We start from the raw sequence: 27281 nt of genomic DNA, 5'->3' as shown, positions 1-27281 counted from the left end.
GGGGCAGGGACAGGGCACTGGGGGACTCTGTCCTCAGAACTGGGCCCCCTCCTCGCTTGGTCCTCAGTTGCTTCCTCCGGGTGGCCTCCCAGGCAGCCCCACTGGGCCTTGGCACCTGCTGTCCTGATTCTAACTCACTGGAGGTTCCACCCCACCGACCACTTCCGCAGGCTCGTGGCAGCAGAGGGGGGTGGGATATTTCTTCCCCCTCCCACGGGCGCAGGAAGGGCACCAGCGACGTGCCAGCTCAGGGCCACACTCCTCATACTCCTTCCTGAGCACCCACGGGAGGATGGCTCTGCTTACCCCACGGAGGATGCCACGGAGGATGCCACGGAGGATGCCACGGAGCCGGCTCCATGACCCGGCGGCTGGCTGGGACTCAGCTCCACGCACCCCAGAGGAGTCCCCACCACAGCCTGTGGAAGGAAGGGCTGCTCGGGGCTCACTACGGAGGGCAGGCGGGCTGGGGGTCCTGGAGCTGACCTCGAGCTGCAGACCCTTTGAGGAGGGGGCGTCCTTCCCCTCCGTCTGTGCACCTGCCCCCTTCTGTGGGCTAGCTCGGCTTCCTGGGAACACCTCCCGGGAGGACACGCTGGGCTGTGCGCTCCCTTCCCCACCTGGGGAGAAATGCACCCCCAGGCCAGGAAGGCCTGCCCCGGGTCACTGCTGGGGTCTCGAGCCCTGGGCATATCCGCCTGGCTGTGCAGCAGGTGGGGGTGGGGCCCCAGCATGGATCAGCCGCCCCTGCCAGCCACAGCCCTTACCCCTGTGGCCCACCTGCCCACAACAGCTGTCACCAGAGAAGAGGCGCCAGGAGAGGCGGGAAGGGGTGCAGGGGGGAGGGGACTCTGCCGGACGAGATGCTGGGAGGGGGTGGAGGGAGGCGAGCCCTCCAGCCTAGGCTGGCCACATGCCATCTCCCCCTTTCATGCATCATCGGAGCTGAGAAGTTGCCCCTCCCCCCCCCCCCCCAGAGTCTGGTTTTCATTTTGTCCCCGGGGACACAGACTCAGAGGAGACACACAGGCCCAGCACTGTCCAGCGGGAGTCAGGATTCCCACTGCCTGCCTGGGACACCCGGAGTGCTCACAATGAAGGACTTCATCCTGTCTGCGCCCCCCCTAGACCGTGGGGGGGGCCTCCAGGGCCAGTACAGACCTCACAAGGCCGCCCCCCTCACCATGCCAGCCCACCGCCCTCCTGAGCCCCTGGGACGCCAGGGATCCGATAGGCTTTTCTCTGTTCTCCCCTTGCAGGATGCGGGAGGCCTAGCTTACAGCTCCTTGTGGCAGGGAGCAAGCCGTGTGCGGCAGGCGGACGTGGCCAGAACCCGAGGCCACCACCCAGGGCAAGGGCTTCCCCCCGCAGGGACCCCTGGGCAAGGGGCGTCGGGTCCTCCCTGGGGGGGGGGGGGGGGAACAGAGCTCTTGGACACGGGGCACTTCCCCTGCCGCCCCCACCCCACACCTAGCTGTGTCACACGCCGCCTGAGGCCCCGCACCACCCTCGACATTGCCGCCCCAGCTCTATGTACAGACAAGGAAACTGAGGCCCCGTGTGCGTCCCCTGGCAGAAAAGGGGTAGGGATGGGATGCGTCCCAGAGCTCCCCATGCCCACGGCGGCCTCCCTCTGTGTCACCTCAGCATGTGGTGTGGTGGGGACTTCGGGAGCTCACTGTCCCCCCAAGAATCTGTGCTCAGGACTCCTCCAAGGCCCGCCTGTTGGGGCCCTGTCCTCTCGACTGCCGGACCCGTGTGGCAGGAGGGAGGTCCAAGGACAAGAAGCCGTCCTTCCCGCAGGGCTGGGCGGAGCTCCTGCTGGGTCCAGGCAGGGACACTGAGGCTCAGAGTCATGGGGAACTTGAACCCGGGACAGAGTGGCTCTTCAGGCGGGCCCCCATCCACTCTGCCTGTCCCCACTGGCCACTGAAGCTCTGGGTAAGGGCATCCCGTGGGCCTGCAGTGGCCTCTCTTCTGACCGTGGAGGGGATGCCGCTCAGGAACCGGCCCGTCCCGCGGGAAGAAGGCCCCAGACGGTGGAAAGCGCCACCCTGGAGGAACAATGTCCCCACTCAAGGACTGCACCCATCTAGGCTCTGCCTTGTTGCCGGACCAGCCCCATGACTGAGGCCGCCTGCCCAGGAGCGGTGGGGGGCACTGTGCGCGTGAGCCTTTACACCCGCCTCATGCTGAGTCACAACTGCAGCGCTGGCCAGCCGGGGTCACTGGTTCCAAGGCCCGGCCTGGGAAGCCTCTTGTCTAAGGTCACCAGGCTGGGGCTACCCCGCCTCCCCCTGAGCGGCTGGGTGGGGAGAGAGCCGCGCCCTCCTGGTCCCCAGGCTGGACTCAACACCGCCGCTGTGGAGCGTCCTCCGGGGGCTCCCTCCTGCACCTGCTCCAGGGCCCTGGCCACACGGGGCGGGGAGCGGGGGGGCCCTTCGGCGAGGCGGCCAGGCAGCCGGCTCTGCCCTGGCTGCCGGGCTGCCTCCGTCTGTGCATCCGGCTGCGTCGGCCACGAGAGGGTGAAGGGGGGCTAAGGCAAGCTCTCTGCATGGCGCCCGCCCCAGACCAGTCGCTGTTCCCACTGGTCCAGGCAGGGCTCAGGACGAGGCCGAGGCCGACCAGGTGGTCAGGGAGTCCCAGCCTTTTACTAAGAGGTGTGTCCCTCCCTGGCTGGTTCAGGCCTCTTGCCCTTTGCAGGGGTGGGAGGCCACTCTCTCTCTCCCCCGAGGCTGGTGGGAGGCATGTGCCCTCCATTCCCAGCCCAGACGTGCTCAGCACCTGGCATGCTCCCGGGGGGACTGGGCGAGCACGCCCCACCCCTCAGGAACCCAGAGCTGCTGCCTCTGCCCGTTGGGGAGCAGACCCCACCCCTACCCCCGCTCCTGACGCTGCGGGGGTCTCCAGGCTCCTCTGCCCTCGAGGGCAAGGCTGGGCCGCTTCCCAAACTCAGGAGACAGACCCCTTAGGACACTCTTCAAGGGTCCTCTGTCCCTAGAGCCCCTGCCCCTCCACACAGTGGACATAGCCAGCACCGGCAGTCAGCTTTTTTTATTGTGACAGAAGTGCCTGACGTTCTGCTTTTGATCTCGAGGTGGCCACTCAGCAGACGGCCACCTGGAATAAACGTGCGGCCGGCCGCCCAGCTCGAGGAAGGGCCAGGCCACCCCTGCGACGCAGCTCCCTTTTGAGAAAGCTCTGAGTGATCTAGAAACTGACCATCGGGTGACCCTGCTTTCCCCTTCCTGAGCTTTAAATCTGCTTTTGTATTTTAAATTCACCAGTAAAGAGTGAGCCCATGAAACCCAGGCCCGCACCCCCACCCCCATAAAGGCAGAACCTCCAGTCTGCACTGTCTCTTTCTCTCTCTACCTGCCACCTGGCTGCGTGGCCCGGGCCCACCTCGAACCCTCCAGCCCTGAGAGCAATGACACGGGTCCTGCTGTTGTCAAACAAAGAAGGGCCGGTCTAGCCGCAGCACCGGCTCGTGGGGAGATGCCTGTGGGCCTCCCCCAGGTGAGTGCCCCAGACGCAGCCAGCCGACGGCAGCCCTACTGAGATGCTGGGGAGGACACTGAGGTCCAGGAGGGGGTCCTGGGAGGCGAGGGGTCAGGACCCTTGGCCCTTGGGGAGCAGCTGGTAGAACAGGGAAGGTTCTGGGGGGACAGGACAGAGCTTGCACTTTTGCGTCCTGGTCCAGGATGACTCTGCCCCAGCCCATCGAGGCCCACCCTTTGCCAGCACCTGCCTCGGTTTCCCCGCCTGTAAAATGGGAACAAACAGGTGTGGAAGGCAGGCGGGCTGCCTTCACTGTGATGGCGTCCCCGAGCAGGAGGCCGGGCCGGACAGTCAGCTTTCTCAGATCCAGCGTGAAAGGTTCCTCAGGGGAACGGATGTCACGGGGGCCCCCTGCCTGCCGTACCCCGACCCCCCGGCTGCAACGGCCCAAGTCGTATGTGGGCCAGCCCAGTGGCTTCGATGGACACGACAGAGGACACAGGGGACCCTCCTGCCCCCTGTCCCCACCCCAGCCTTGCCGTGGCTCGTTCACACGCTCACTGGAGCCCACACGGCCCTCGCTGTCTGCCGGATGCTCAAGGTGCCTCAGACGGGTGTGTGTTGGGGTGAGGGGCTCCAACTTCTGGACAGGGGCTTTAGGGCATGGGGGCCAGGCCCTCCTGGCCTCTAGAGCTCCCAGCACCGCCTCCTTCCTGGGCCCAGTTTCTCAGCCTGGTGCTGGTGCCCTGAGACAGACACTTGGCCACAGAGAGACCAGGGACCAGCGCCGCTGCCGTCCGGGGGTATGTAGCAACCTGGGGAGGGCTGGCAACCACCAGGCATGTGGTGGGGACAGCAGGCGTCACTAGATCTCCCCGGGGGCCAGGGGTCCTCACACCCCCTTCTAGCATTCTGCAACCTCCTTCTGGCGCACCAGTGCCTTGCAGCGGGTGGCCAGAGAAAGAAGCAGGGACGTGGCCGCCACCCAGTTAGCACAGCCCTGCCTTCTTGCCAAGAGGAACGCGAGAGCGGTAGGACCCGAGACACCGCAGCAGGGTGTCCGGGCCTCGGTGGCAGAGCGGGGGTGGAGGTGCTGCTGGAGCCTGGCACCATCATGGAGAGAGCAGGGCAGGAGACACAGAGGCTGTTGCAACACCTAAATCCAGCCATTCCTACGCCTGGATCCAGCCATGCCTGAATCCATTCCTGCCCGTGGATTAACAGTCTCATGAGCTGATACGTTTTCTATTTTGACACTGAAATGTCCTCACAAGCCTACCGAGGAAGCTGTACTCCTGAGCACCAGTGTCCCGGTTCTGCAAGCTCCCCAGACAGAACAGTCCATACTTACCGACCCCGTCCTGAGACCCCCCCGCAGACAGCCTCCCCACTCACCATGACGGGCGTGGTCATGCCCTGCAAGTGCAAGACATCCATGCTGGCCCCTGAGCCGCTCACCACCGCGTTATTTCCCTGGCTTGGCTGGGGAAGGTCAAAGTAGGTGCTGTCTGGTTCCCTGGGAAGAGGGGAACAGAGCCGTCAGCCCCGGGGCACCCAGGCCCCGAGCTCGTGGGCTAGGCCTACACCTGTCCTGCCCGCAGGAGCCCTTCACCCCATCGCCTGTCTCCTCCGCTCCCCCTCCCTCCTCTGCCGGCCTCGCCAGGGCTAGTGTCTGTGCCCGGGGTGCGTGGCCACACGTGAGCTCTGTCCCCTGGACCCCTCCTGGCCCAGGAGTGCTGGCTGGAGGAAAGAGCCCAGACTTTGGATGCCGCACCCCCAGGAGAAAGCCCCCCGAGCCTCGCCCTGCCCGAGTCCGGCCCTGGGCGGCTGGAGGAGGTACTCACAGGGATCTCCACAGGTGCTCGAACGTGGCCCCCTCATCGGCGGCGGTGGTGGGCTGGGACATCTTCCCCGCACCCGGCCCGGAGGGCAGCTGGCTCTGCGAGGAGGGAAGAAGGACAGTGGGTGCTTGGGAAGGCCGGCCCCCGCCCTCCTTCAGCATCCGTGGGGTCTGGGCAGGGCCCATGACACCGATGCAGACGCCGCTGAAGGCAGGGCACCCCTTCGCACCCCCCCGTCCGTCCTCCGCTTTCCGGGCCTGGGTCCGGCCTTGCAGACGGGCGGGCCTGACTCCAGACCCAGGTTGGGGGGGCGGGCAGTGCCTGGCACGGCAGGGGCTTCTCAGAGCTGCCACCTACGGGGTGGGGGTGACCACGGCACCCTCTCGGGAGGCTGCCGCAGGGCCCCGTGGGAGCTGGGGAACACACAGGTGCTGCATACAGTGGGCTGTGCCTGGACCGCAATAAGGCCCCGACGGGTGTGGTCACCATTGCTCTGAGCTGTGTCTCCGGGTTTGGCCTTCGGGGCTCAAGCCGGGTTTGGGGGATCCCGATGCCCCGGGACACAAGGACGGCTCAGATCCCAGGCCACTCCCTCTCGGGAAGGGCATGTGCCGGGCACGCCCAGAGGCTGGAGCAGAGCCCCGGGCTTGAGTCCTGCTATGCCCCGAGGCTGCAGCACGTTGAGACAGCCGTCCGCCTCTGAGACAGGGTCCTCCCCCCCCCCCGCCCCCGCCTGGACACAAAAGCAACTCGGACCCCACGAGGCAGCCCAAAGCCATGGCTGTGAAGCTGTCACAGCGGCAGGACCGCCGCATGGTGCTCTCCCGTCACAGGAGATGCCCGGCCACACCGGCCTTTGTCCCCAGAGCTTCCTCTCCTGAGAGCATCCACACCCAGCCCCCACCCCGCCATGGCCTTGCCCAGGCCCGGCACAGCTGGGGCCCCTGTCCCCCGTCCCCCTGCGGGGAGGGGCAGGGACACCAAAGCCCACCCTGCCCGCTGCCCCACCCGGGCCAAGGTGGTGCCTCCCCGGGCCTGCCTCCGGGTCCTTGGCAGAGGGCCGTGAGAATCAGCCTGGCCACCGTCTGCCTGGCAGTGACCAAGCGGGCAGGCCCAGACCTGCCCAGAGCCTTTGGGGGAGGGAGGGCACACCCGCAATCTGTCACCATGTCCCCAGGTAGGCGGGCGCTGGTGGAGGTCTGTGGCCCTCTCCCGGGGCCGCCACGTGCCGGGCCCCTGGTCTCTGGAGCAGTTGCACGAGCCAGCGGGGCCACCTCAGGGGCCGGGCCCTGGCGAAAGGAGGCCCCGGGCGAAGGCCAAACAGGATGGCCCGCGGCAGGCAGCTTAGAAAGCACGGGCCCCAAACCAACTCTCCCACGGGCTCAGAGAAATTCAGTGACCTGCTGAGGTGATACAGCACAGCCCTACGCACGAGGACGACGGAGCGGTCCCCTCAGAGTTCAAGATTAAGTTAGTCACCCCCGACGGCATGCACGCCTCCGGCACACGCTCTCCCCACAAGGGGTCTAGCAAGGCTGGGGAGTGCTGACTTGCATGCCTCCTATTCTGGGGAGGTCACTCCCACCCTGAGCTGAGCTGCCCAAAGCCCAGCGGAGGTGAGGTCGGGATGGGGCGGGTTTGGTAGGAGGCAGAACAGCGCCAGCTGCCTGGCTGCGGAGCCGGCCGCCCAGCCGAGGCCGGGCAGAAACCCGCCTCACCCACTCCCCACGGGGAGCGGGGACCGGCCGGAGCGGCCTCTCGGTGTGGGTAGTATGTGCCGACACGAGGCTCGACTCACCCACTCTGGTGGGTCCCACTCTGTTCGTTTTGCAGATGGACCGTCCAAGCCCAGAGATGGAAACCACTTGGCTGACGGCACCCAGCAAACGGTCAGGAAGACCCTGCAGGCCCCCGTTCACGGCCGCACGGACCCCAGGAGCCAAAAGATGCCAGCGGCTCAAGTGTGCAGGACAGATGAATGGATAGACACGGTCCATCCACACAGCGGGGTATTACTCCGCACAAGGAAGCGTGGACACCCGCCGCAGCGGCCACGAGCCACGAGAACGTCGTGTTGAGTGAGAGAGGCCGACGCCAAGAACCACGCGTCGTGGGACTCCGCCCACCGCGTGTCCATGGCAGACAGACGCACAGACTGAGCTTCTTCCAAGGGGCTCCCGCGGAGGGGCTCAGAACCCTGCATCCCGGGGTTCACCACGCCTCTGAGACGGACCCTCGTGGGGAGAGCATCCCCCAGGCCCCGCTCACCCAGTCCCGAAGGCCCTTCAGCGTCCTCCCCGAGGACGGCCACTGGCCTCCACCGGTGACTTCTGCTCAGGTGTTTCACCGGCAAAAGGAAGGTCCGGAAGCCTGCCCTGCCCTGCTCAGCGGACGCGTGGGGCTGGAGCCAGGAAGCCACGGTGCTCCGCGATTTCCAATCTCCCTGGGAAACTCCCCAGAGCTGGTGGCCCTGACCCCAGGCCCCCCCTGGACCATGAGCCCACGGAGCTGCAGACGGGTCCCTGTCGGCGCCGGGGCGCCTGCCAGGGTGTGAGGATATGGTGATGTCGGGCGAGGATCGGGGCTGCAGACACGCAGGCCCCTCCCCGGGCGTCCTCCCAGGACCCCGTGGGCCCCGCTCCTCTCTCCACGGGACAGGGGCAGGGGCAGGGGCAGGGGCACGGTCTTCCCTATCCCCACGGCAGCATTTCGGCCACGGACAGCAGAGGTGAGAGAAAGAAATCGACTCTGAAACCTCTCCCTGCAAAGGGTCCCCGGTGATCCCCGAAGGCCCGCGCCTTAAATTTGGGACCACGTTCACCACGGAAACGTGGCTCTCGGACCTAATGGAAATTGCTTTCGCAAACGCTGCAAATCATCTTAAAAACCACATGTGTACGGGGGGGGTGTGAGAAACGCTCTCGGGCAGTAACGGAGTCGTAAAGTGTCGACGCAGCGTCTCGCACGGAGCCAGCCGCCCTGGACGGAAATGCCCGCGCCCTCAAGGATCCAGGGGCCACGCGGGTGGATCCAGGTTTTGGGTGCAGGGCGTGCGGGGTGGGCCCTCGACCCCAGCTCACTCGAGCGGGGGCGCCACCCTCCCCACTTTCAGCCTCTCGATGTGACTCACGGGTTTTCTCACCAGGGAGACCTGGCATCTACTGATATTTTCATTTTTAGTCACTTCTGGGAGTGGGGGCAGGGGTGCTTCCCAACACCCTACAGAACACGCAGCCCCTCACAGCGGAGAACCCACAGGCCCGGAGGTCAGTGCGCAGGGGAGACACGGCCACACCACTGCTTCTAGGTGCTTCTGGCCACGCCCTGGACAGGGCCTCTGGGCGTTCACATCACCTGTCACACCCAGTCCCCACGCATCCCCTCCCTGCCTGGCACCCTGTCCCCTCTCTGTCCCTACCTGTCCCTTCCATGCCCCCTGCCTTGTCCCCTGTGTCCCCTCCCTGACCTCTACCCTGTCCCCTCTCTGTCCCTACCTGTCCCCACATGTCCCCTCCTTGCCCCCACCCTGTCCCCATATGTCTCCCCTGCTCCCTGCCATGTTCCTGTGTCCCCTGCCCCCTTGCCTCCGTGCTTTGTCCCCTCATGTCCTCTCACTATACCTCACTCTGTCCCCACATGTCCCCTCCACGGCCCCCACCCCGTCCCCACGTGGCCCCTCTGTGACCCCACCCCGTCTCCACATGTCCCCTCCACGGCCCCCACCCCGTCCCCATGTGGCCCCTCTGTGACCCCACCCCGTCTCCACGGGTCCCCTCCACGGCCCCCACCCCATCCCCACATGTCTCCTCCACGGCCCCCCCGTCCCCACGGATCCCCTCTATGGCCCCCACCCTATCTGCATGTGGCCCATCTATGACCCCATCCTGTCCCCACGTGGCCCCCACCCCACCTGTATCCTCCCAGGCCAGGCCAGACCCCAGCCTCCTTAGGAAGCATCTGTCCTCCCTGACTCCTAGCCAGGATGCCCCTCATTCTGCCCCGTCACTGGCAGGTGGGGAGCACCCCTCGGCCGTGTGGCCACAGGACAGCCTTGCTAGCCAGGGAGGGTTGCTTGCCTGTCCCCGCTGCCTGCCCCGGGCTCCAACGCCACATCTGAAAAACTGGGGCCCCTGCGAGGCCCCCGCAAACAGAGGCACCCCACGCGTGGGAATGGCAGTCCCAGCCGCCTATAGAGCCCTGAGACAGGGCCAACGCGGGGCCCGCACCCCCCACCCCCAGCCATCTGGGTGCCCACACACCAGGAGGGGCAACTTCCTTCAGTTCTAAGAAACGAGGCCCAAGAGCTCCATCCTGACCCCCACTCACAAACACTCGTCTCCTCCGCTCTGTCACAAGGGCCGTGACGAGGCCCCTTCCCCCACCAGTAAACACTGACGCAGCAGACTGACCATCGCAGGAGGGGACCCGGGCCATCCTGGGCTGGACCCCTTCTAGTCACCCCTGTGGCCCCAATTCAAGGGCACTGAGAACGTTCTGGCACCCGGAAGTCCCCCTACCTGGGTGGAGGGCTCAGGCAGCTGTCAGGGGAGGACGGAGCGGGCAGGCCACCCCTCTGGGAAATGGCGCCCTTCCCTGGGTGGCGGCCCCGCTGAATTCCAGCAGGACGCTCGGGGCATTCAGGGCGCTTGGGGCCGAGAGGCCTCTGTCGCTCCTGCCGCCCACTGCAACAGGGGTGGCCCTGGCCTCGTGGGGGGCGGCCTGGCTGGAGGACCCGGCTGGAGTGCCTCCCTCCTCAGGGAGCCGGGGGCAGTGGCAGCAGCCACCTTCGCCCCCCTCCCCTGCCTGTGGCCCGGGCCACGTGGCCACAGGAGAGCTGGGCTGACCTTGCCACGCAGGGTAGGATAGGCTGGGTCAGGACAGGGCCGGCCAGATCCTCACCCCGGAGAGACGGGGTCCCGCGGGGCCCAGGGAGGGGGGCATGACTAGGGGCCTCATGTCCCCTGGAGACCACTCCCTGCCGCCCCTCTGCCCACGCTGGGGGGAGACCAAGCCCTGGGAAGGAGGGACAAATTTAGCTTCCCCACCCTGGGCCAGGGTGCACTTGTGAAATATGAAAACAGCTGGAGGTACCCGATTAAGCTGCCCTCTCTCCCTCCTGGGCTGGGGCCCACTCGAAGGGGGTGGGGGGAGACTCTGGAGCCACCCCAGGAGCCCCCCCCCTGCCCGGCCCTGCCCCTTCTCATCTGCCAGCCTCTTACCCCGGCCACCGGCCTCCGTCGTGGCCCACGGCCTCCTTCCCCCGGCACCTGGGCCCGCCCGGAGAACTGTGAGTCAGGTGGCCAGGAGTTTTGCTTTGAGTCTAGGCTTGGCTTTGCACCCACGTAAGACAGGGCCTCTGACCACGTGGGCTTTGTGCACTTCTAGAAGGAAACAATGGTAACACAAGCTTCCTGGGGCTGAGTTCAGGCCTCGGCTGGGAGAAGGGCTCGGCTGATCGGCGATGCCCCAGCAGCCCCGTGGGAAAGGGCTGTCGCAGACCAGCTCCTGGAACAGGAACTAAACCGGAAACACCCAAGCCTCACGAACCAGCACGGCATCCCCGAGGGGGGTGCTGAGACCAGCAGATCTGCGGCTCATTTTACTATCAATGTGGGAACACACACAGAGAGGCGAGGGCACCCGTCCAAGGGCACACAGCTAGTTGGGGACGAGAGCCCTACCCAGAAGTCTGGCTCCAGCAACCTTGCTCATGACCCCTGCCCTCAACCTGGCCCGACCCTCCTCAGCCTGCAACCCCACCTGCACACCAAGCATCCTGCCTGGAAAGCCCCTTGCCCAGCCCTTTCTTTGCCCGCCACCCCGAAGCCCCCACCCACGGCGAGGGCCCCCCTGCCCTCTGTAGATCTGCCGGAGTCCTTCCCCCCAACACCTGCAGGTCCTGCCGAGGCACACGGCTCCTGTCCCGTCGTTTCCTGCTCTGCAGCTCGGCACTGCCCCACACCCCTGCTCCGTCTCCCGCTCCGTCCACGCCCAGCCAGCCCACCTCTGCTGTTTGGCAGCTGTGTGACCCTGGACAGGTGTATTGCCCATTCTGAGCCGCTGTTTCCTGCAGTGTGTGGGAAGAAGCCTGCAGGGTGATCCAGACACACCGGGAGCTCGAGAAACAGCCGCGGGTTGCAGTCGGCCAGGGGTCGCTCAGAGCAGGCGACAGTGGAGGCATAAGCCAGGCCTTGGCCCAGGGGTAGCAACGGTCACTGGCCCGTCCCCGACTCGTTAGCAGAACCCCCGCCCCGCATCCTGGTCTCTCCAGGAACGAGGCGCCTGCAGGCTGAGACAGACCCGTGTCCCATCACAGGAGGAAGCTTTGGAATGCCCCAGCGGCTTGGACGGGCCCCCTGCTTCCTCCTCTAGATGTCAGCTCTCCCAGGGCTCGGTCACTGCTGCATCCCCAGAGCCCGGGAGCGTTCGCTCGGCACACTGAGGTGGCAGCTGCTCCCTGTCTGCACAGGTGACCGGCAGAGTCCCTGGCTCTCTGGAAGAGCCTCCACCTAGGGGACCGCCAGGAGGGGGTGGCCGTGGAGCCCAGTGCCAGTGACCAGACACTGCCTCTCACCCACGGGGCTGCCAGGCACCCCTGACCTCTCTGTCTCCTCCAACCCTCCCCTCCCAGGCCCTGTTTCTACCCCGAGGGGTCACACTTCCACAGGCCAGCGTGGCATCATTGGAGGCGCCTGCTCTGTCCTCTGGAATCTCCTCTTCCCCAGACAAGCCCGTGAGCTCCTTCAACCGTGCTCTGGATGGTTGTTCCCAAACCATCATCCCTCCCAGCCACCCTCCTCTAGACACCTCTACTTTCCTAGAGGGAGATGCCCCTCAGGTGTGTCCCCCAACCCCCATGCAGACCCTCCGGCGCTCTGGACGCCTGCTCTGGGCCTGGAAACGCACTAACTGCCTGGGGTTCCCCCCCCCCCAAAGTCACTGACACCAGCTGCTTTGCCGACACTCAGTCCGACTCCCACAGTATGTTCCTCCCTGCTCTGAGGTCCCCTGCACATCCCACGTGACTTCCCCCAAGCCGGCCAGCCATCCCTCACTCGCTCCAGAAACATCCATCAGCGTTCCACAGAGCTGTCTCTGCCCCACGGGCTCCGCCCTGCCCCGCACGCCCTCAGCCTGGGGGTTATCTTTCTGACGACGATGCCCAGTGTCTACTGTGTACTTTCTCCGTCCCAGCTCCAGCCTGGGTGTTCTGTATTTATTGACCTCAATCACCCAGGAGCAAGGAAAGCAGGCTGCACCCCTACTCTCCAGATGCTCTCACAGAAGCACAGAGAGGGTAGGTCACCTGCCCTGGGCCACACAGCTGGGAAGCGCAGACCGGGTCCGAGCCCACTCTTGTCCCCACCAGGCAGCCCTGCTCTCCAGGAGGTCCCCTCTATTGGGGGACAGACAAATAAACCAGCTTTTACCCCCTAGTGTAAAGGGCGCCGCGAAGGGGTGTGGATCACGGCCAGCGTCAGCACAAGGGTGCGCGAAGGCCCAGATGACCGTTGTCATTTGCAGGTCTCCCAAGCTGACACTGAACTTGGGCGCCCGGGGAGAACGGGCACCGACAGGGTGGAGCTCGGCCAAGGACAGGCCCTGGCAGCCTTTAGGTCAGGGACAGCAGGAATAGCAGGGTGGGCCGGAAAAGGGACGGGGCCCTCTGGAGGCCACACAAAGGGCCCTGAGCCTGTGGACTACGGGGAGCAAGATTCAGGGCCCAGCTCTAGCGGGGGCGCAGCGGGACGTTCGAGGAGAAGGTCATCCTGGCAGGCACACGTGGGCCCGGCGAGCCCAGAGGCAGGCGGTCGGCGAGGCAGGCCTTGGCGGGGTCCAGACCAGCTGGGAGCGCATGGCATAACGGACCGTGCCGACAGAGGGGCAGGGGGATGAGGACATGTGTCCCGCCTCCCCTTCCAAGCCCGTTCACGCCGGTTCACGCGCTGCAACCAGCTACAGGTTCAGTGCCTTCAGCCTGCACGTGTGGGGCCTCTGTTTTCTGGCCTGTGCAGCGGGGATGGCCACACCTATCGACCACGACTGAGCCACACAAGAAGCTAAGGAGGGTGATGCCTGGCCTGGGCAGGCCGTGCCTCCTTGGCAGGAAGTGGAGAGAGAGAGAGTTCCCAGCAGGCCAAGGGGAGGAGGCAGCCGGAAGGAAGCTGCTTCTGCCCCCACCCAGCCTGCCCCCCCACCCCCACCTGGGGCCCTTTGGGTCACTCAGGGCCCCCCAGGGGCAGAGGGCTCTGCAAAGTGCCACCAGAAGGGGCTGGTCTTCCTTGCCCATCAGGGGAACCACGGACACGGCCTCCCTGTCTGCCCTCTGTGCCCCCAGGGCACCCCACTCCTGGGTGCCAGGTGGAAGGCAGCGGGGAGGGGGCTCTGTCCCCCCCAGCAGGTGGCTGCTGTGTGGCCGGGAGGCCAGGACAGGACCCCACGCTCAGGCCTGAGAGAGGCAGCCAGGCTGAGCCCAAGCCTACCTTGGCGGAGCCTGGGCCCCGAGGGTGGGTCGGGGTCGGTGTGGAGGCGGAGGCGGCTGGGAGGCCCAAAGCAGCTCGTGGCTGGGCAGGCAGGCGGTGGAGGCAGCGTCCCGGTCGCCTAGGCAATGACATTGGAACCAAGGAAGCAGCGTGGCCGGCCCGGAGCCTGGGGCCGCCGGGGCGGAGCGTGGCTGGGAGCCCTGGGGCTGGCGGGCAGCACCATGCCCTCCGCACGGCGACCTGGGGACAGGCCCCTGGCCGCAGGAAGCAGAGCTGGAAGCTGGGCTCGGAGTGGGGCTGTGTCAGCCACACCCGCACGTCCCCCTGTAGTCCTCATCAGAGAAATTCCCACACGCACACAGAAACAGAGAGCACAGTGCAACCAGCCCGTGAACCTACCCCCGGCCTCCGCGGCAGGCTGCCCTCCAGCTACAGCGAGTTCCATACACATGACATTCCACCCGCGACGTGTCAGTGGGTGATTCTAAGCAGCGGACCCACCTTTTCAACGTTAGGTCCAACCAGGAAGTTGATATTCAACTGTCTTGTGCTGCCAGTACGTGTGGGAGCACACGTACACGCACACACACGGCAAATTCGGGTAATTCAGTGTAATACGCGGCCTCGAGACCGCATTCTGATTTTCCAAGCACGTGGTTTTTGTTTCTTCTTTCTTTCTTTTTTCTTAGCACCTAGATCTTGGGGGTTATTTATTTATTTATCTGCTTTTAATTTAAATCCAGGTTAGCTAACATCTAGGGTATTAATGGTTTCAGGAGAATTCAGTGACTCATCACTTACATATGACACCCAGTGCTCATCTCAGCCAGTGTCCTCCTTAATGCCCATCACCCGTCTAGCCCATCCCCCCACAACACCCCGCCAGCAACCTTCGGTTTGTTCTCTGTATTTAGGAGTCTCTCATGGTTTGCTCTGTATCTGTTTTTATATTGCTTTTCCTTCCCTTCTCCTATGATCATGTTTTGTTTCTTAAATTCCACATAGGAGTGAAAACATATGGTATCTGCCTTTCTCTGGATGACTTATTTCACTTAGCATTATATACTCTAGGTCCATCCACGTTGTTGCAAATGGCGAGAAGTCATTCTTTTTGGTCGCGAGTGATATTCCACTGTATACATAAACCATATGTTCTTTATCCCTTCATCAGTCGACGGACATTTGGGCTCTTTCCACAGTCTGGCTATTGTCGATAGCGCTCCAAGCACATGTTTTTAACAACTGGCCAGAAGGACCCTGAGGAAGCCCAGATTTGGGACCCTAACCTGTGTCACCACTCACTGCCCCTCCTTCCCCCACCACAGGCAGCAGCACAGAAAGCTCAAGCCACCTGACGGGAGAAGGGACCATGCAGACAGGATTAAGGGACATATCCAGGGGCGGAGGCATCTTGTACTGGGCGGGGGGACCCGGTATAACCACAGGGTCCTGGTTAGAGGGAGGCAGCAGGTCAGGGGGGCGCACAGGTGCTGACCTGCTGGCTTTGCAGAGGGAGGAAGGGACCACGAGGCAGGAAGTGCAGGCGCCTCTAGAAGCTGGAAAAGCCAAGCAGTGCATTCTCCCCCTCGAACCTCCAGGAGCACCCTGCGCCTGCACCTTGATTTTAGCCCAGAAAGATGGATTTCAGGCTTCTGACCTCCGGAACTGTGGGAAAGCAAATCCACGGGGCTCCAAGCCGCTAAATTTGTGGTAATTTGTTACAGCGGCAACAGGAGACCAATCCGGTCTCACGTAACATAAGTTGGGGGAATGTTGTTTGCAGTGGTTTCCTGGAGCAGACCCCGCGGCCCCGTGGAGTCTGGGGAGAAACCCTCGGCGGGGGGGCAGGGTACCCTGCAGGGTAAGGTCTCCGGGCTGGATGGAAACTGAAGAGGCGGCCGACCCGGGAGCCAAAGCCCTCGCCCTTCAGGGACACAGCACACACGCACGCACACACTTCTGAGGGGCGCTGCCAGGGTGCTCTCGCCTGGACTCCCTGGGAGGGCGGGGTGGGGGGGGGCCGGCCACCCAGGGCAAGGGGCTCTGCTCCCTGACTGTTCCTGGGGAAGCGTCGGCCTGCAGCTGTGGGCTCCCCGACTCCTGCTGAACACGGACACGTTTCTGCAGAATAGCCCGCGTCCGTGTGCAGCCCGTGTGTCAGGCCTGGGATGGGGCTGCGGGAGTCCTGTGTGCGTGTGCACACGCCTGCAGGTGTGAGGCATTGTGGCCACGCAGGGACAGTGGGCCGTGGCGGGAGGGAGGTGTTCCCCGGTCCTGGAAAAGAGGCAAAGCAGCCAGCGGGCAATGCCAGGCTGCCCACGGCCTGCTGTTGACCACAGCAGGTAGGTCCCGTGACCTGCACGTCTGGGAAGCGGCCCTCATTGAAGCCATGCGACCCTGGGAGGGTCCCCCCCAACCCCGGCCCGTGAGATCTCATGGCCTGAGATCTCATCACCAGGGCTCCTGTCGGGGTAACCTCCTGGCACGCCCTCCTTCCCAGCCCATCCCCTGTAGAGAGACGGACGGCCTGACTCCGGAGGCTGGGGCCCTGCCTTCTGAGCTGGGTGGTGGACACACAGCCCTGAACACTTAGGGCTCACAGAACCTTGCCACAGCCCCCGACGTCCATGTCTGAGACCAAAGGTGGGTGGGTGGCCCTGAGTGATGGTGTCAGATGGGCCTCTGGACACAGTCGAGGCAGCGAGAATGGCCACCAGCTTGGGGTGTTCAGTGGGGAGCCGGACAAGCATTCCTACACAACTTCCTGCCACCACAAGACCCTCTTGGAAAGCTCTTCCCGGGACGCTCTTGCCTAGGCCGGGGCCCGATGTTCATCCGCGAGGTCCAGGTGTGAACCTTGGCCCAGGGCCTGGGCGTCTTTCAAGCAGGATGAGAGCAGGACACCACCCGAGGCTCCGTCTGCGTGGCCGCACGCGCACTCTCTCAGGGTCCCGGAGCCCGGAGTGTGGGGAGTCTCGTGGGCCTAAAATCAAGACGGTGGCAGGGCTGCTTCCTCCTACTTCCGGCCTCTTCCAGTGGCCAGGGTGCTCATGTCCCTCGGCTCGAGGCCCCTTCCTGCAGATTCAGAGCCCATGCCTGCAGCCTCTGCTTCCACGGCCACGGCCCCCTCTGTCCCTGACCCTCCAGCCTCCGTGTTACAGGGGCCTGTGTGGTGCCATGGCCTAGCTGGATGCTCCAGGGTCATCACCACCTCCAGGTCCCCGACTGAGTCACTGTCCCTTTGGCCGCGTGAATAACATGTCCAGAGGTCTGGGGCCTTAGGACACGGGTGCCTGGGGGGCCCCCACTCTTCCAGGAGAAGGCCCAGGGTCGGCATTTACTCATTCCTGAGGCGGAAGGTCCCGCTTCTGCTGGGGAGACACAGGGCGCGCCTCTCTGCGGTCGGGCGGGGGGACCTTGGAGGCTGTTTGCTCAGCCGCCCTTCCTCCCTCGCCTCTGCGCCTCCTGCTCCCTCACGTTTACCAGCCACCCCTGCTTCACAAGGACGAGACCCCGGAAACGTGCTCGAAAGCGAAACTGCGGCCGCAAGGCAGCGCACAGGCCGGGACGCCTTCTGCTCCAGCCTGACACCCGGCTTTCTCTGCACGGGGACCGTGTTGAGTGTCTTACAGGCCCTAGTCCCAGGCCCTCACATCAGCCCCACGAGAAAAACTACTAACCCCATCTTACACCCCAGGAAAGGGAGGCGCGGAGGTCGTGCGACTTCTCCAACGCGGGGCGGTTAGAGGCTGGAAATAAACCCCGCACAAATCACGTGACCGAGCCGCCTCCTCCAGGCGCACCCGGGCGGCACGCGTACTTCCCGTGTCTGTTTCTGTTTTTCACGGTTCAAGGCCGTCACTGGGCTCCTGTCTCCTGAGCATCAGGTGTCCGACCACCCGCCCTCCTGAGTGCAGGTTTCCAAATGTCGAGGGAAGGGGCTTGCTGGAGCCATGGGGATGGGCTCTCTTGCCCCCCAGCTGTCCCACCACCCCATCCCACCATCAAGACCCGTCCCCACACCCCCCCACCCCCATTAACAAAGCCCGCTCCCAGGCCCTCGGCAGGGTGCCAAGGTCCGGTGGGTCCTGGGTGTGGCCCCCACCTGCCTGCTCAGACCCTGCAGGGAGAGGGTGGGCGCCCCCTCACACACGAGCCATGAATGAATGCGCAAATTAAGTCTTCGGTGGAATACAGCCTAGCCTCACTTCCGTACGTTTTTGGGAATCCGGAGAGCTCAGAAAACTGGGAGTTCTTTCCCTCCGTCTGGGGCAGACTCCGCTGGGCAGACGCAAACTCTAAACCCACTCAGTGTAAACGTTCATTGGCACTCTGCTGCAGGAACGGGGGAGAGCTGGACTGCGGGGCGTTTCCATCGGACCCGTTGGTGGTGTTTCTAAAATACAAGATTCATGGGTGGGGGGGCCTGGGTGGCTCAGTCTGTTGAGCGTCTGACTTCGGCTCAGGTCATGATCTCACGGTCCGTGGGTTCGAGCCCCGCATTGGGCTCTGTGCTCACAGCTTGGAGCCTGGAGCTGCTTCAGATCCTGTGTCTCCCTCTCTCTCTCTGCTCCTCCCCTGCTTGCACTCTGTCTCTGTCTCTCTCTCAAAAATAAATAAACATTGGGATGCCTGGGGGGGCTCAGTCGGTTACGCGTCCGACTTCGGCTCAGGTCGTGATCTTACGGTCCGTGAGTTCGAGCCCCATGTCGGGCTCTGTGCTGACAGCTCGGAGTCTGGAGCTGCTTCAGATGCTGTGTTTCCCTCTCTCTCTGCCCCTCCCCTGCTCACGCTCTGTCTGTCTCTCTCTCAAAAATAAATTAACATTCAAAAAAATTTTTTAATACAAGATGCAGGTACTGTGCTACTCTTCTAAAGTATTCTTCTTTTAATCTGAATTCTGAAACACCAGTGGCCCCCAGTATGACACCCAGATGAGGGGCCCAGATGAGGGACTGTGGGTGGCGCTCTGGGACCACAGTGTTTCTGGGAAGACATTTCTTCCTCTCATCCTACAAAAGCCAAGCTTTGCAAGATCACATGAATAAGTGGCACATCTGGGGTGAATTTGAGCCCCTTTCTAGCCGGTTCCTAAGCAGGGCCACCCTCACCATGATTTTGTCACCTTTTACCATCAAGAACACTCGTCAATGGAATGGCTTCGAATAGCACGAAATTCGAAAGGTCACAAAGGGCAAAGCACTGGTCCACACCCCGCCTCTTGGATTTGGCAGGGCTGTCCTGGCCACCAGAGAAGGGGGTTGGAGAGACAAAGCAAACGGAGGGCTTTTCACTACAGTAACTGGAAGAAGGAGAAAGTCAGTAACTCAAGCTCTGCTGGTCACTCACACTGATCTGGGGCCAGACAGTCCCGGAAACTCTGGAAAAGCAGCCGGCCAGGGTTCCCAGCCCTTCACCCCGTGCCACTCCCCTTGAGCCTTTCTTGTTTTAAAACATGCTGTCCAGAAATTACTCTCCTACACATTTCACCGTGGAGAGTAGACTCTTTGTCTCATTCTAAATATTTTCAAAGATCAAATCGACCAGAGGGAGATTTGGACAGTGTTCTTGGAATTACCTTGACCTCAATCTTACAATCGTCTTTTCTGTTATTTTCTCTAGAATTCATTAGTTTTGCATTAATCCAATTAGCGTCCTGTTTACCAAATGCCTCGTCCTTACATTTACGGCTTGGTCTGAAAGCTCAGGGAGACGTCCCCCACTCGATGCCTCCTCCCTCATTACTGCCAAATAATTAGTCAAGGAGCATCCCTGATCAAAAATTAAGAACCCAGAAGCAAGTTGAGGCTTGCCTTCCTCCGAAAGAAAAAAAAAACCCGACAAGAGATGCCTAATTACAGGGTTTTGCTGGTGGTCGGGGCCAGCGGGAAGCAGAAAACGGCCAGGAAGAGGGAGCGGGCAGTTGAGAAGGTGTGGGTCACAGCGGTTCAACGCGGAGGGCCTCGGTTTACACCCCAATGCCTAGCGGCCCTCACTCCGCTCCCTAACGCAGACCCACATTTGCATAGGGCAGATGCCAGGGCACGCGGTCTGGGGAAGCACCGTTCGGGTCTGTTTATTTAACTGTGCGCCCACACTTATGAGCTTTCCCTCGTGACACCTGCCACCTCTGCAAAAGTGACGCCTGTCTCTGTGGCAGGTGGCCCACAATCCTTACGCCCCCTCTACTCGGCATCGCTTGGTGGGAGGGCAGGACCCACGCCAGGACCCGTCCCCCCACCTCCGCCCGTCCCCACCCAGCCCCGCCAGAGTGTGCACGGCCCAGGTGAGCCTCAGAAGAGACACCTCTGCATCTTGCTCCTGTGGTGCAGACCAATGGAGGAAACGGAACCCAGGAAGTCACCTCTAAAATCCCAGGAAACGGGACAGGAGGGGTGAGGGGACATCCTCCCTGCCCATTTTAAAGGAACCGGTGCAAACCCCCCCCCCCCCCCAGGGAGAAGCCACCTGCCCAATTAGCCAGAGGCTTCCCCAGATGTCCGCCCCCTCCCCCAGGGCTTGGCACCTTGGAGCAGCAGGTGAGCAATTAGAGCCCCTGCCCCCTCCCCACAGGCATCCAGGGCCACAGGGAGCGATTCACCAGCTGGTGCTGGGCGGGCATCAGGGACAGGAACTTCCTGCATGCAGCCACTCTGAGCAAGATCACAAAGGAGAGATGTCCCTGGCTGCACCGGGTTCCCAGCCTGGCCCTGCGCGCTCGGGCCCCACACCGTGGCTGCTGGAACAGCCGGACGGGCAGTGCCCAGGTGTTCTGTGCCTGCCTGGTGAGGGCGGGAGGGGGCTGGACCAGCCTTCCCTGGGGAATCCTGCCCTCCGGGGATCCCAGGTGAGTTCCCGTGGGCAGCTCACAGGAGGGAAAGGCGAGGGTCTCCCTAGGGAGACGGTGAGGCAGGCGGGCCCACAGCTCCCATACACGTGAACACCCTGGGAACTCCCCTCGATCAGGACGGCCCGCTCAGGCTCTGCCCCCGCCCCTCCCCCGCCAAGCAGTCACAGCCACACCCTGATTTGAGACTTCTGGCCCCCAGACCCAGAGAGAGTAAGTTTCTGTTGTTTAAGTCGCCCGGTCTCTGTAATCTGTTACGGTCGGTGCTCCAGAAAACCACCACAGCTATCAAAGTACTGAAAACGAAAATTTGTGACTTAAATCTGGACGTGTTTCTGTACGCATGAAATGACAAGGTCCCACCGCGGGTCTCATAACTCCTCATTTCAACTTGGTGACAAGCAGAAACGAAATTTTTTAATTTCTACGGCCACTGTGATGCACGGTGAAAACATCGGTGATTCCTCTCACAGAAAAAGTCACAGGCGCCACTCAGACAGGGGTTTGCTGTCACGTCCACAATCGGACGGGATGCTGAAATTCATGCTGCAGAAATGATACAAAGAAAGATTTCGTCTTTCCCCACCGCAGGTCACAGCATCCCTACATTCCGGTTTAGATGGTCCCGCAGCACCAGGGTCGGGCGGGCGGTGTCCTGAGGTCGCAGCCCCGTGGCTCCAGTCCCGGCTGAGCTCTCTGCCCTGGAGCCCCGACTCCTGCACCCTGCTGTTTGTAACCTTGGGCAAGTGCGCGAGTCTCCGACATCTCCACCTCCCCTCTGTAAGCGAGCACCCACTCTGCGGGCTGTAAGGATTACAGGGAAAGAATGTACCGAGCATTCAGCTCAGTCCCAGCTTGAGCCACCGCTCGATGTTAGGTATTATCGGAGGTGTTCAACCAAAACTTGTTGGGCTGAAGTTTTTGTTTTTTTTTTCTCTTTGGGTCTCTGATTTAGGGCAGCGTGTCCCGGAAAAGAAAGCACTTTTGATGAGCAAATGTCTGCTCTGCTAAGGAATCCTGGTCAGAGTGGGCAGAGGTGGGGGGGTGGGGGGTTGGGCGGACAGGGGGGACACATGGAAAGTTTATAACCACTTGTGCTTCTCTCTTGGAGCCCACTTGGCTATGACGTGTCTTTAACTTGAAGCCCAGTGAGCGGAGGGAACTTTTCTAGAAACCAGAATCCACCTTCCTCTACCTAACGCACAAGGAAAGGACTTGCCAGGCGTCCCGCGTAACTTGCTTCAGAGGCAACTTGTCAAGGAGACGTGGTTGTGTGTTTTGATGTGTCCTCTGCGTTTGTGAAAGAAATCCGGGCAGGACCTGGACGCACTCGGCAGGGGTAGGCGGGGAGGGGGAGGGGGGACCGGTCCATAAGAAAGCCGGTCCCACCTGGAGAGAAGACCCCTAGGGTGGCGAGGGAGATGCCATGTGCTCCTTTCCCTTTTCTTGCTCTATGAAGGTAATACATCGGAACATGACATATTTTAAAAACATTGACTCGCCACTCCCACAGAAATACCCAAACTGGGAAATAAAGGCATACGTTCCCCTTTCGTGGGGGCCGGATGGAAGAAACCCACTTGGAAAATGTTTCTGCCTTTCTGGCAAACCGGAGGTTCACCGTGTGGGCGACGTCTTTTTTCCCCCTTATTTTATTCTATTTTATTTCATATTTTATTTTATTTTATATTTTGTTTTATTTTATATTTTATTTTGTATTTTGTTTTTATATTTTATTTTATATTTTATTTTATGCTTTATTTTATATTTTATTTTATCTTATTTTTATTTTATTTTATTTTTTTATTTTTTAAATTTTTTTAAATTTTTATTTATTTTTGAGACAGAGACAGAGTGCAAGTGGGGAGGGGCAGAGAGAGAGGGAGACACAGAATCTGAAACAGGCTCCAGGCTCTGAGCTGTCAGCATAGAGCCCGACGCGGGGCTCGAACCCACGAACCGCGAGATCATGACCTGAGCCAAAGTCGGACGCTTAACCGACTGAGCCACCCAGGTGCCCCTATTTTATTTTATATTTTATATTTTATTTTATGTTTTATTTTATCTTATTTTTTATTATATTTTATATTTTATTTTATTTTTTATTTTATACTTTATATTTTATTTTATGTTTTATTTTATTGTTATTTTATTTTATATTTTATTTTATATTTTGTATTTTATATTTTATTTTATTTTATATTTTATTTTATTTTATCTTATTTTATTTTATTTTATTTTACTTCATGTTAGTGACGTCTTTCATACAAGTATCTAGAGGGTAAATTCCCCTCAAAACTGTCTCCCACGTGGATGAACATGCTGCCCCACCCACCCTCCCACCCATGACATGAGTTGGTTCCCTTTCAGGTGTCAGAACCCAGGGGGTGAAGGTCTGCCTCTCTCCCTATGTCCTCAGGCTCTCCACCTCCACCCTAGCTGTGTCTTCGCATGTGCTCAATGTTACAAATCCACTCCCAGATGTGGGTGGGGCATACTCTATAAATAAATCCCCAACTGAGGCATCCTGGAGGCAGTGCCCCTGACTGGGGGCCATCAGCCTCCGCCCAAGCCCTGGGCAGATTCCTGCCTGGATGCCAGCCACTCCATTCCCTCCCAGGGGAGACCTGCTGGCCGCCCCAGAGCTGCCCCCACGCCCCGGCTCCTGGCTCTCCCAGCTGGGCAGCGGCACCTGGAACCATCCGCCATCACTTTCGAGCCACTTCGTGAAAGGCAGGCATTGCCTTGTAATTGGGGAGAGGGGATTCGAACCCCAGCATTCTGACTTCCACATCCCCCTGCTTCATCTCTGTCTCAGACTGGCCTTCCCATGGGCTACCCTTCAGAAATTGGAGAGACGACCCTGTTCCCCATGGCCTTCACTAGAAAGACAGCGAGTAGGGCATAAGCACTGCGGACAATCTCCAAGTGCCAGCTGCCAGGCCAGCTCACCTGCGGCAGCCCCGGCCGACAGGCAGCTGAGCAGGCACAGCCCCGCAGCCTCGTATTTTTCAAATCACACGCACAATCCGTGAATTCGCATGTTGCAAAATCTCAAATTGTTCTCAGTGCAATGCCTTTTCATCTTTAATGGGTAAATCAAAAGATGGGTGGCTGGACCTAACAGGAGACCCCAGCCTGGGAATGCGATACATTTCTGTACTCGTCTTCTTCCAAAGGTGATTATGAAGTCTATACAAATAAACAGCACCAAGGAGAGCAAACAGAACCAAACCATTGTGCTAACGGTTCCCAAATGTCCAGTGATTTAATAAACAATCGTTGGGACCGATTGACCTCCGGTCAGAAGTTAACCATGCACTGTCTCCCTGGTCCCTTGCTGGTTGACAATGGTCTACCTGTCACCGGTCTATTTATGTAGCCATGTGCACACTTTCTGCATATCCGGTTAGGGACCAGACAAAAATGCAAGCTGAGTAAGAAAGTAAGGATAGCTCCCTCCCTCCAAAGGCTGAAAGGACAGTGGATGCGAGGGAAGGAGGGTAGGGAGTGAGGGAGCCAGGACAGAGGAGCTGCTTCCCCAGGGTGGGCCGGGGGCCTGACTCTGCTCCTCCTGAAACAGGCTCAGAAGACAGACCAGGCACCCTTGGCCAGCTCGGAACCACCTGGAGATGTCCCTCTGGAACCCTGGCTCTTTAGTGACTGACCCCATGGATGTGGCTTGGTGGTCACGCCCAGCGCCGGGGTCCAGGGGAGCACTGGGTCTCAGCCTCGGGGAAGCGGGGAGTAACGCGGCCGGATTTCTACAGCCGTCTTGGGTGCAGACGGAGCGAGAGGGCACCGGCGGGGAGGAGCTTGTCAGCGACAGGGACGCTCACCAACTTCCATCGGCACCTGCACTCCGACCCGGCCTCTTCCCCGTCACCTTCGGAGCCTCCCCTCAGACGCTGGGGTGGAGAGGGGTCAGCTGGAGGTAGGCCCTCCGGGAATCCCAGCGACGCTGTTCCTCCCCCCAGAGCCACTGCTGGCAGGCACCCCCCCTCCCCCCATCTCCTCGCGGGCTGAACTCCGGCCACTTCCCTGCCACCCGCGCGGCGTCCCAGGGGCCGGTCGGACCCCGGAGGGGTGCCCCACGTCATCCTCTCTCCCAGCTCCTGCACGCTCGACCCCTCCTCGCAACCCCTAGCTTCTGAGCCCGTGTGCCCCCCAGCCCCGCGCTCCGGCCCCCGCAGGCCGCGCGGCGCCACGCCCAGGCCCCCTCGCGCGGGCTCGCGGCGCTTCCTACCTGGTGCAGTCGGAGCCCGGGGGCATCGACGCCGGAGCCGGCCCGGCAGTGGGTGCACGGCGGGCACGGGCGGCCCAGGCGGGTTATATGCGCGCGCGGAGGGGAGGCGCCGCGGGCAGGGGCGGCCGCGGAAGTTAGCGCCTGGCGCCGCCGGCCGGGCGGGAAGGCAGCGCGGGCCGCTCAGCGCGGCGGGAGGAGCGCGGGCGGCGGGGCCGGGCCGAGGCCGAGGTGGCCGCCGGCGCCCCGCCCCCCCAGCTGGCCGCGTGCGAGTCGGGGTCCCGGGCGCGCTCTGCCCCGCCTCCTTCCCGCCGCCTTTTGGCGCGCGTCGCCCCTGCGGAGCCCGCTGGGCCGCCTACCCCGGGCCGGACGCAGGCGAGATGGGGACCGCGACCCTCGGCCAGCTTGGGGGCCGCGGGCGAGGGCGCGCGGGAGCGAGGGCGGGCAGCCAAGCAGGCTCCGCGTCCCGACGCCTTGCTCCCCCCGCCCCACCCCACCCCCCAGACGCCGCATTTTCCCGACACCCCGGGCGGCCCTCCCGCCCCCACCGGCGCTGGGCTCCTCCGTGCGCGGGGCGCTCAGACCCCCGGGAGCAGGGGAAGAGCCGTCCTGGTCCGCGGAGTGTCCGCCCTCGCTGCCGGGAGCAGGGGTGAGGGGCGCGGTCCCAGGGCGAGGGGATTGGGTGGGGCCGTTTGCGCCCGTGGGGCTCCAGTGAGACTCTGAGGAGGGCGCGCCATCTATACTGACACCGAGCCGAGGTCACGGCCGCTCCCCGGCTCCGCTCGGCATTACGGATCCGCAGGGACCCTCTGGGAACGACTGTCTGGCCCCAGCCCACACTCATCCTGGGCGGAGGTTGTGTCCCTTGGCCCCTGGGGAGGATCTGGTGACGCAAACACTCCCAGGTCGCGGCGCGCACCCTGCTCCCTCCCTCCCCTGGCCGCCGCCTGCCGTCCCCCAGCGCTGGTTTCTCTTCTTCGCGCAGGTGCGCGTGGGCGTCCACGGCGACACGTGGATCGTGCACTCGGAATTGCTCTCTACGCTCAGACACCGGCCTCGGGCCGAGTCTTCCCTCGGACCGGTGTCACCCACGGCTCCACGGGTCTGGACCCACTCTGGGCGGGTCCTTGGCCAGAGAACCCGACCCGCAGGACACGTTTGGAAAGGCTCTCGCGGCGTGCACCTGCCGTGAACTGCGTTCCGGTGCTCTCGGGACCCGTTATCGGCCTCCGAGCCGGCGTCCCCAGGCCCGCGTGACCCTCGTGTCAGTGTCGCCTGTGGAACTGCGTACGAGCCGGGCTGGTGCAAACTGGGTTCTCCGGCCGCCTGGGTCCGCGTTCACCCGGCGGACCTGGCTCACTTCCACCCACCTTTACTGCTCACCCACTGGTTTAGATTCGCGCGGGCTGGAGACACAAAGACGGATGGAGCTGGCCCGGCACAGAAAAGTCTGGTACCGCCTAGCTGGACGCGTGCACGCATCCCCTGCCCGTGTGTTCCAAAGGGGGGTGGCGGGGGACGTCGGCAGGCTGCAGGCCGGGGGCTGTGAGCACAGAGGTGTGGGGAGGGCCCAGGCTGGGTCTGGGTTCTCAGAAGGGAGGGGCGAGAGTGAGTGTCTGGGTCCGCCGGCCCCGGTAGACTGCGGAGGCTCTGGCAGGGCCTGGTCGGGTCATGGGGCAAGCCTCCTTCGGGGGAAGAGGACCAGGGGTTCCCAGAGGGCGAGAGGACAAGGCACTCGCGGGGGAGCCAGCAAGGTGCGCAAAACCCGCGCTGACATAGGCGCGCGCCGTCCTGCGTGGGCAGGTCCCGGGTCGCGCCCTGCGCTCTCCCTCTCCTCCGCGCGGGTGCAAACGCCGAAGGCATTCTCCCCAGATCTGCGTAGTGCCCGAGGGGAGGCGAGGGCCTCCCTGCAGGCAGGGTTGCCCAATTCAGCCAAAAAGAAAGAAAAAAGAAAAAAAAAACCCAGAAAACGAATACGTACTTATTCACCGTGTATAACATACAATGTGTGTATATACACTATTACGTATTTAGATAGAAGCGCGTAGGTGTCCGTAAACGTAGTTACATCTAAGCGTATTCACGTGTAAGTATAAACACTCAAACGTAAGCGGACACACAGGACGCCCGTTTACATTTGAAGTTCAGATAAGCGGGTACTTTTTTGGTGTTTGTCCCATACAGTATCTGAGAGCATTTTCCCACAAAAATGATTCGTTGTTTGCCTGAAATTCAACTTGAGCGCGCGTCCCGCGTTTTCGGTGTCAACCCTCGCTGAGGGGCGGATCGCCCTGGTGGCGAGAAGCGCGGCGGCGCGGGAACGTGCGAACTACAAGCCCCACAATGCTGCGCGGTCACCCGGGGCC

The 27281-nt window shown here is 62.1% G+C and overlaps 2 protein-coding genes across 3 annotated transcripts in view; one reads left to right on the top strand and one right to left on the bottom strand.

The window, feature by feature from the left end:
• Positions 1–25037, bottom strand: part of TP73 (tumor protein p73) — a 60680-nt gene extending 35643 nt beyond the window's left edge. The window contains exons 1-4 of one of the 2 annotated variants that reach the window (XM_042951533.1): positions 24919–25037; positions 24512–24580; positions 5346–5440; positions 4897–5017 (exon numbers count right to left, since the gene is read on the bottom strand). In XM_042951533.1, coding sequence (XP_042807467.1) covers positions 4897–5017; positions 5346–5407 — 183 coding nt within the window. In that variant the 5' untranslated portion in view covers positions 5408–5440; positions 24512–24580; positions 24919–25037. The remainder of the gene's footprint in view (positions 1–4896; positions 5018–5345; positions 5441–24511; positions 24581–24918) is intronic. The other variant, XM_042951532.1, reaches the window with a different exon arrangement.
• On the top strand, positions 23494–27128 carry LOC122228219. Its single transcript, XM_042953154.1, has 3 exons — positions 23494–24606; positions 25901–26472; positions 27100–27128. The coding sequence occupies exons 1-3, from the start codon at positions 24305–24307 to the stop codon at positions 27126–27128; spliced, it is 903 nt and encodes a 300-aa protein (XP_042809088.1). The 5' UTR covers positions 23494–24304.
• Positions 27129–27281: the final 153 nt, after the last annotated feature.

This window comes from Panthera leo, chromosome C1 (genome assembly GCF_018350215.1).
Source record: "Panthera leo isolate Ple1 chromosome C1, P.leo_Ple1_pat1.1, whole genome shotgun sequence".
Classification (NCBI taxonomy): domain Eukaryota; kingdom Metazoa; phylum Chordata; class Mammalia; order Carnivora; family Felidae; genus Panthera; species Panthera leo.
This window is presented reverse-complemented; position numbering and strand designations above follow the sequence as displayed.

Coding starts and splice junctions, on each gene's coding strand:
- LOC122228219 (XM_042953154.1), top strand. CDS start 24,305: ATGTCCCTCTGGAACCCTGGCTCTTTAGTGACTGACCCCATGGATGTG. Junction 24,607..25,900: donor TGGAGAGGGGTCAGCTGGAG/GTAGGCCCTCCG, acceptor TTCTTCGCGCAG/GTGCGCGTGGGCGTCCACGG. Junction 26,473..27,099: donor CGGGGGCTGTGAGCACAGAG/GTGTGGGGAGGG, acceptor TGTCCCATACAG/TATCTGAGAGCATTTTCCCA.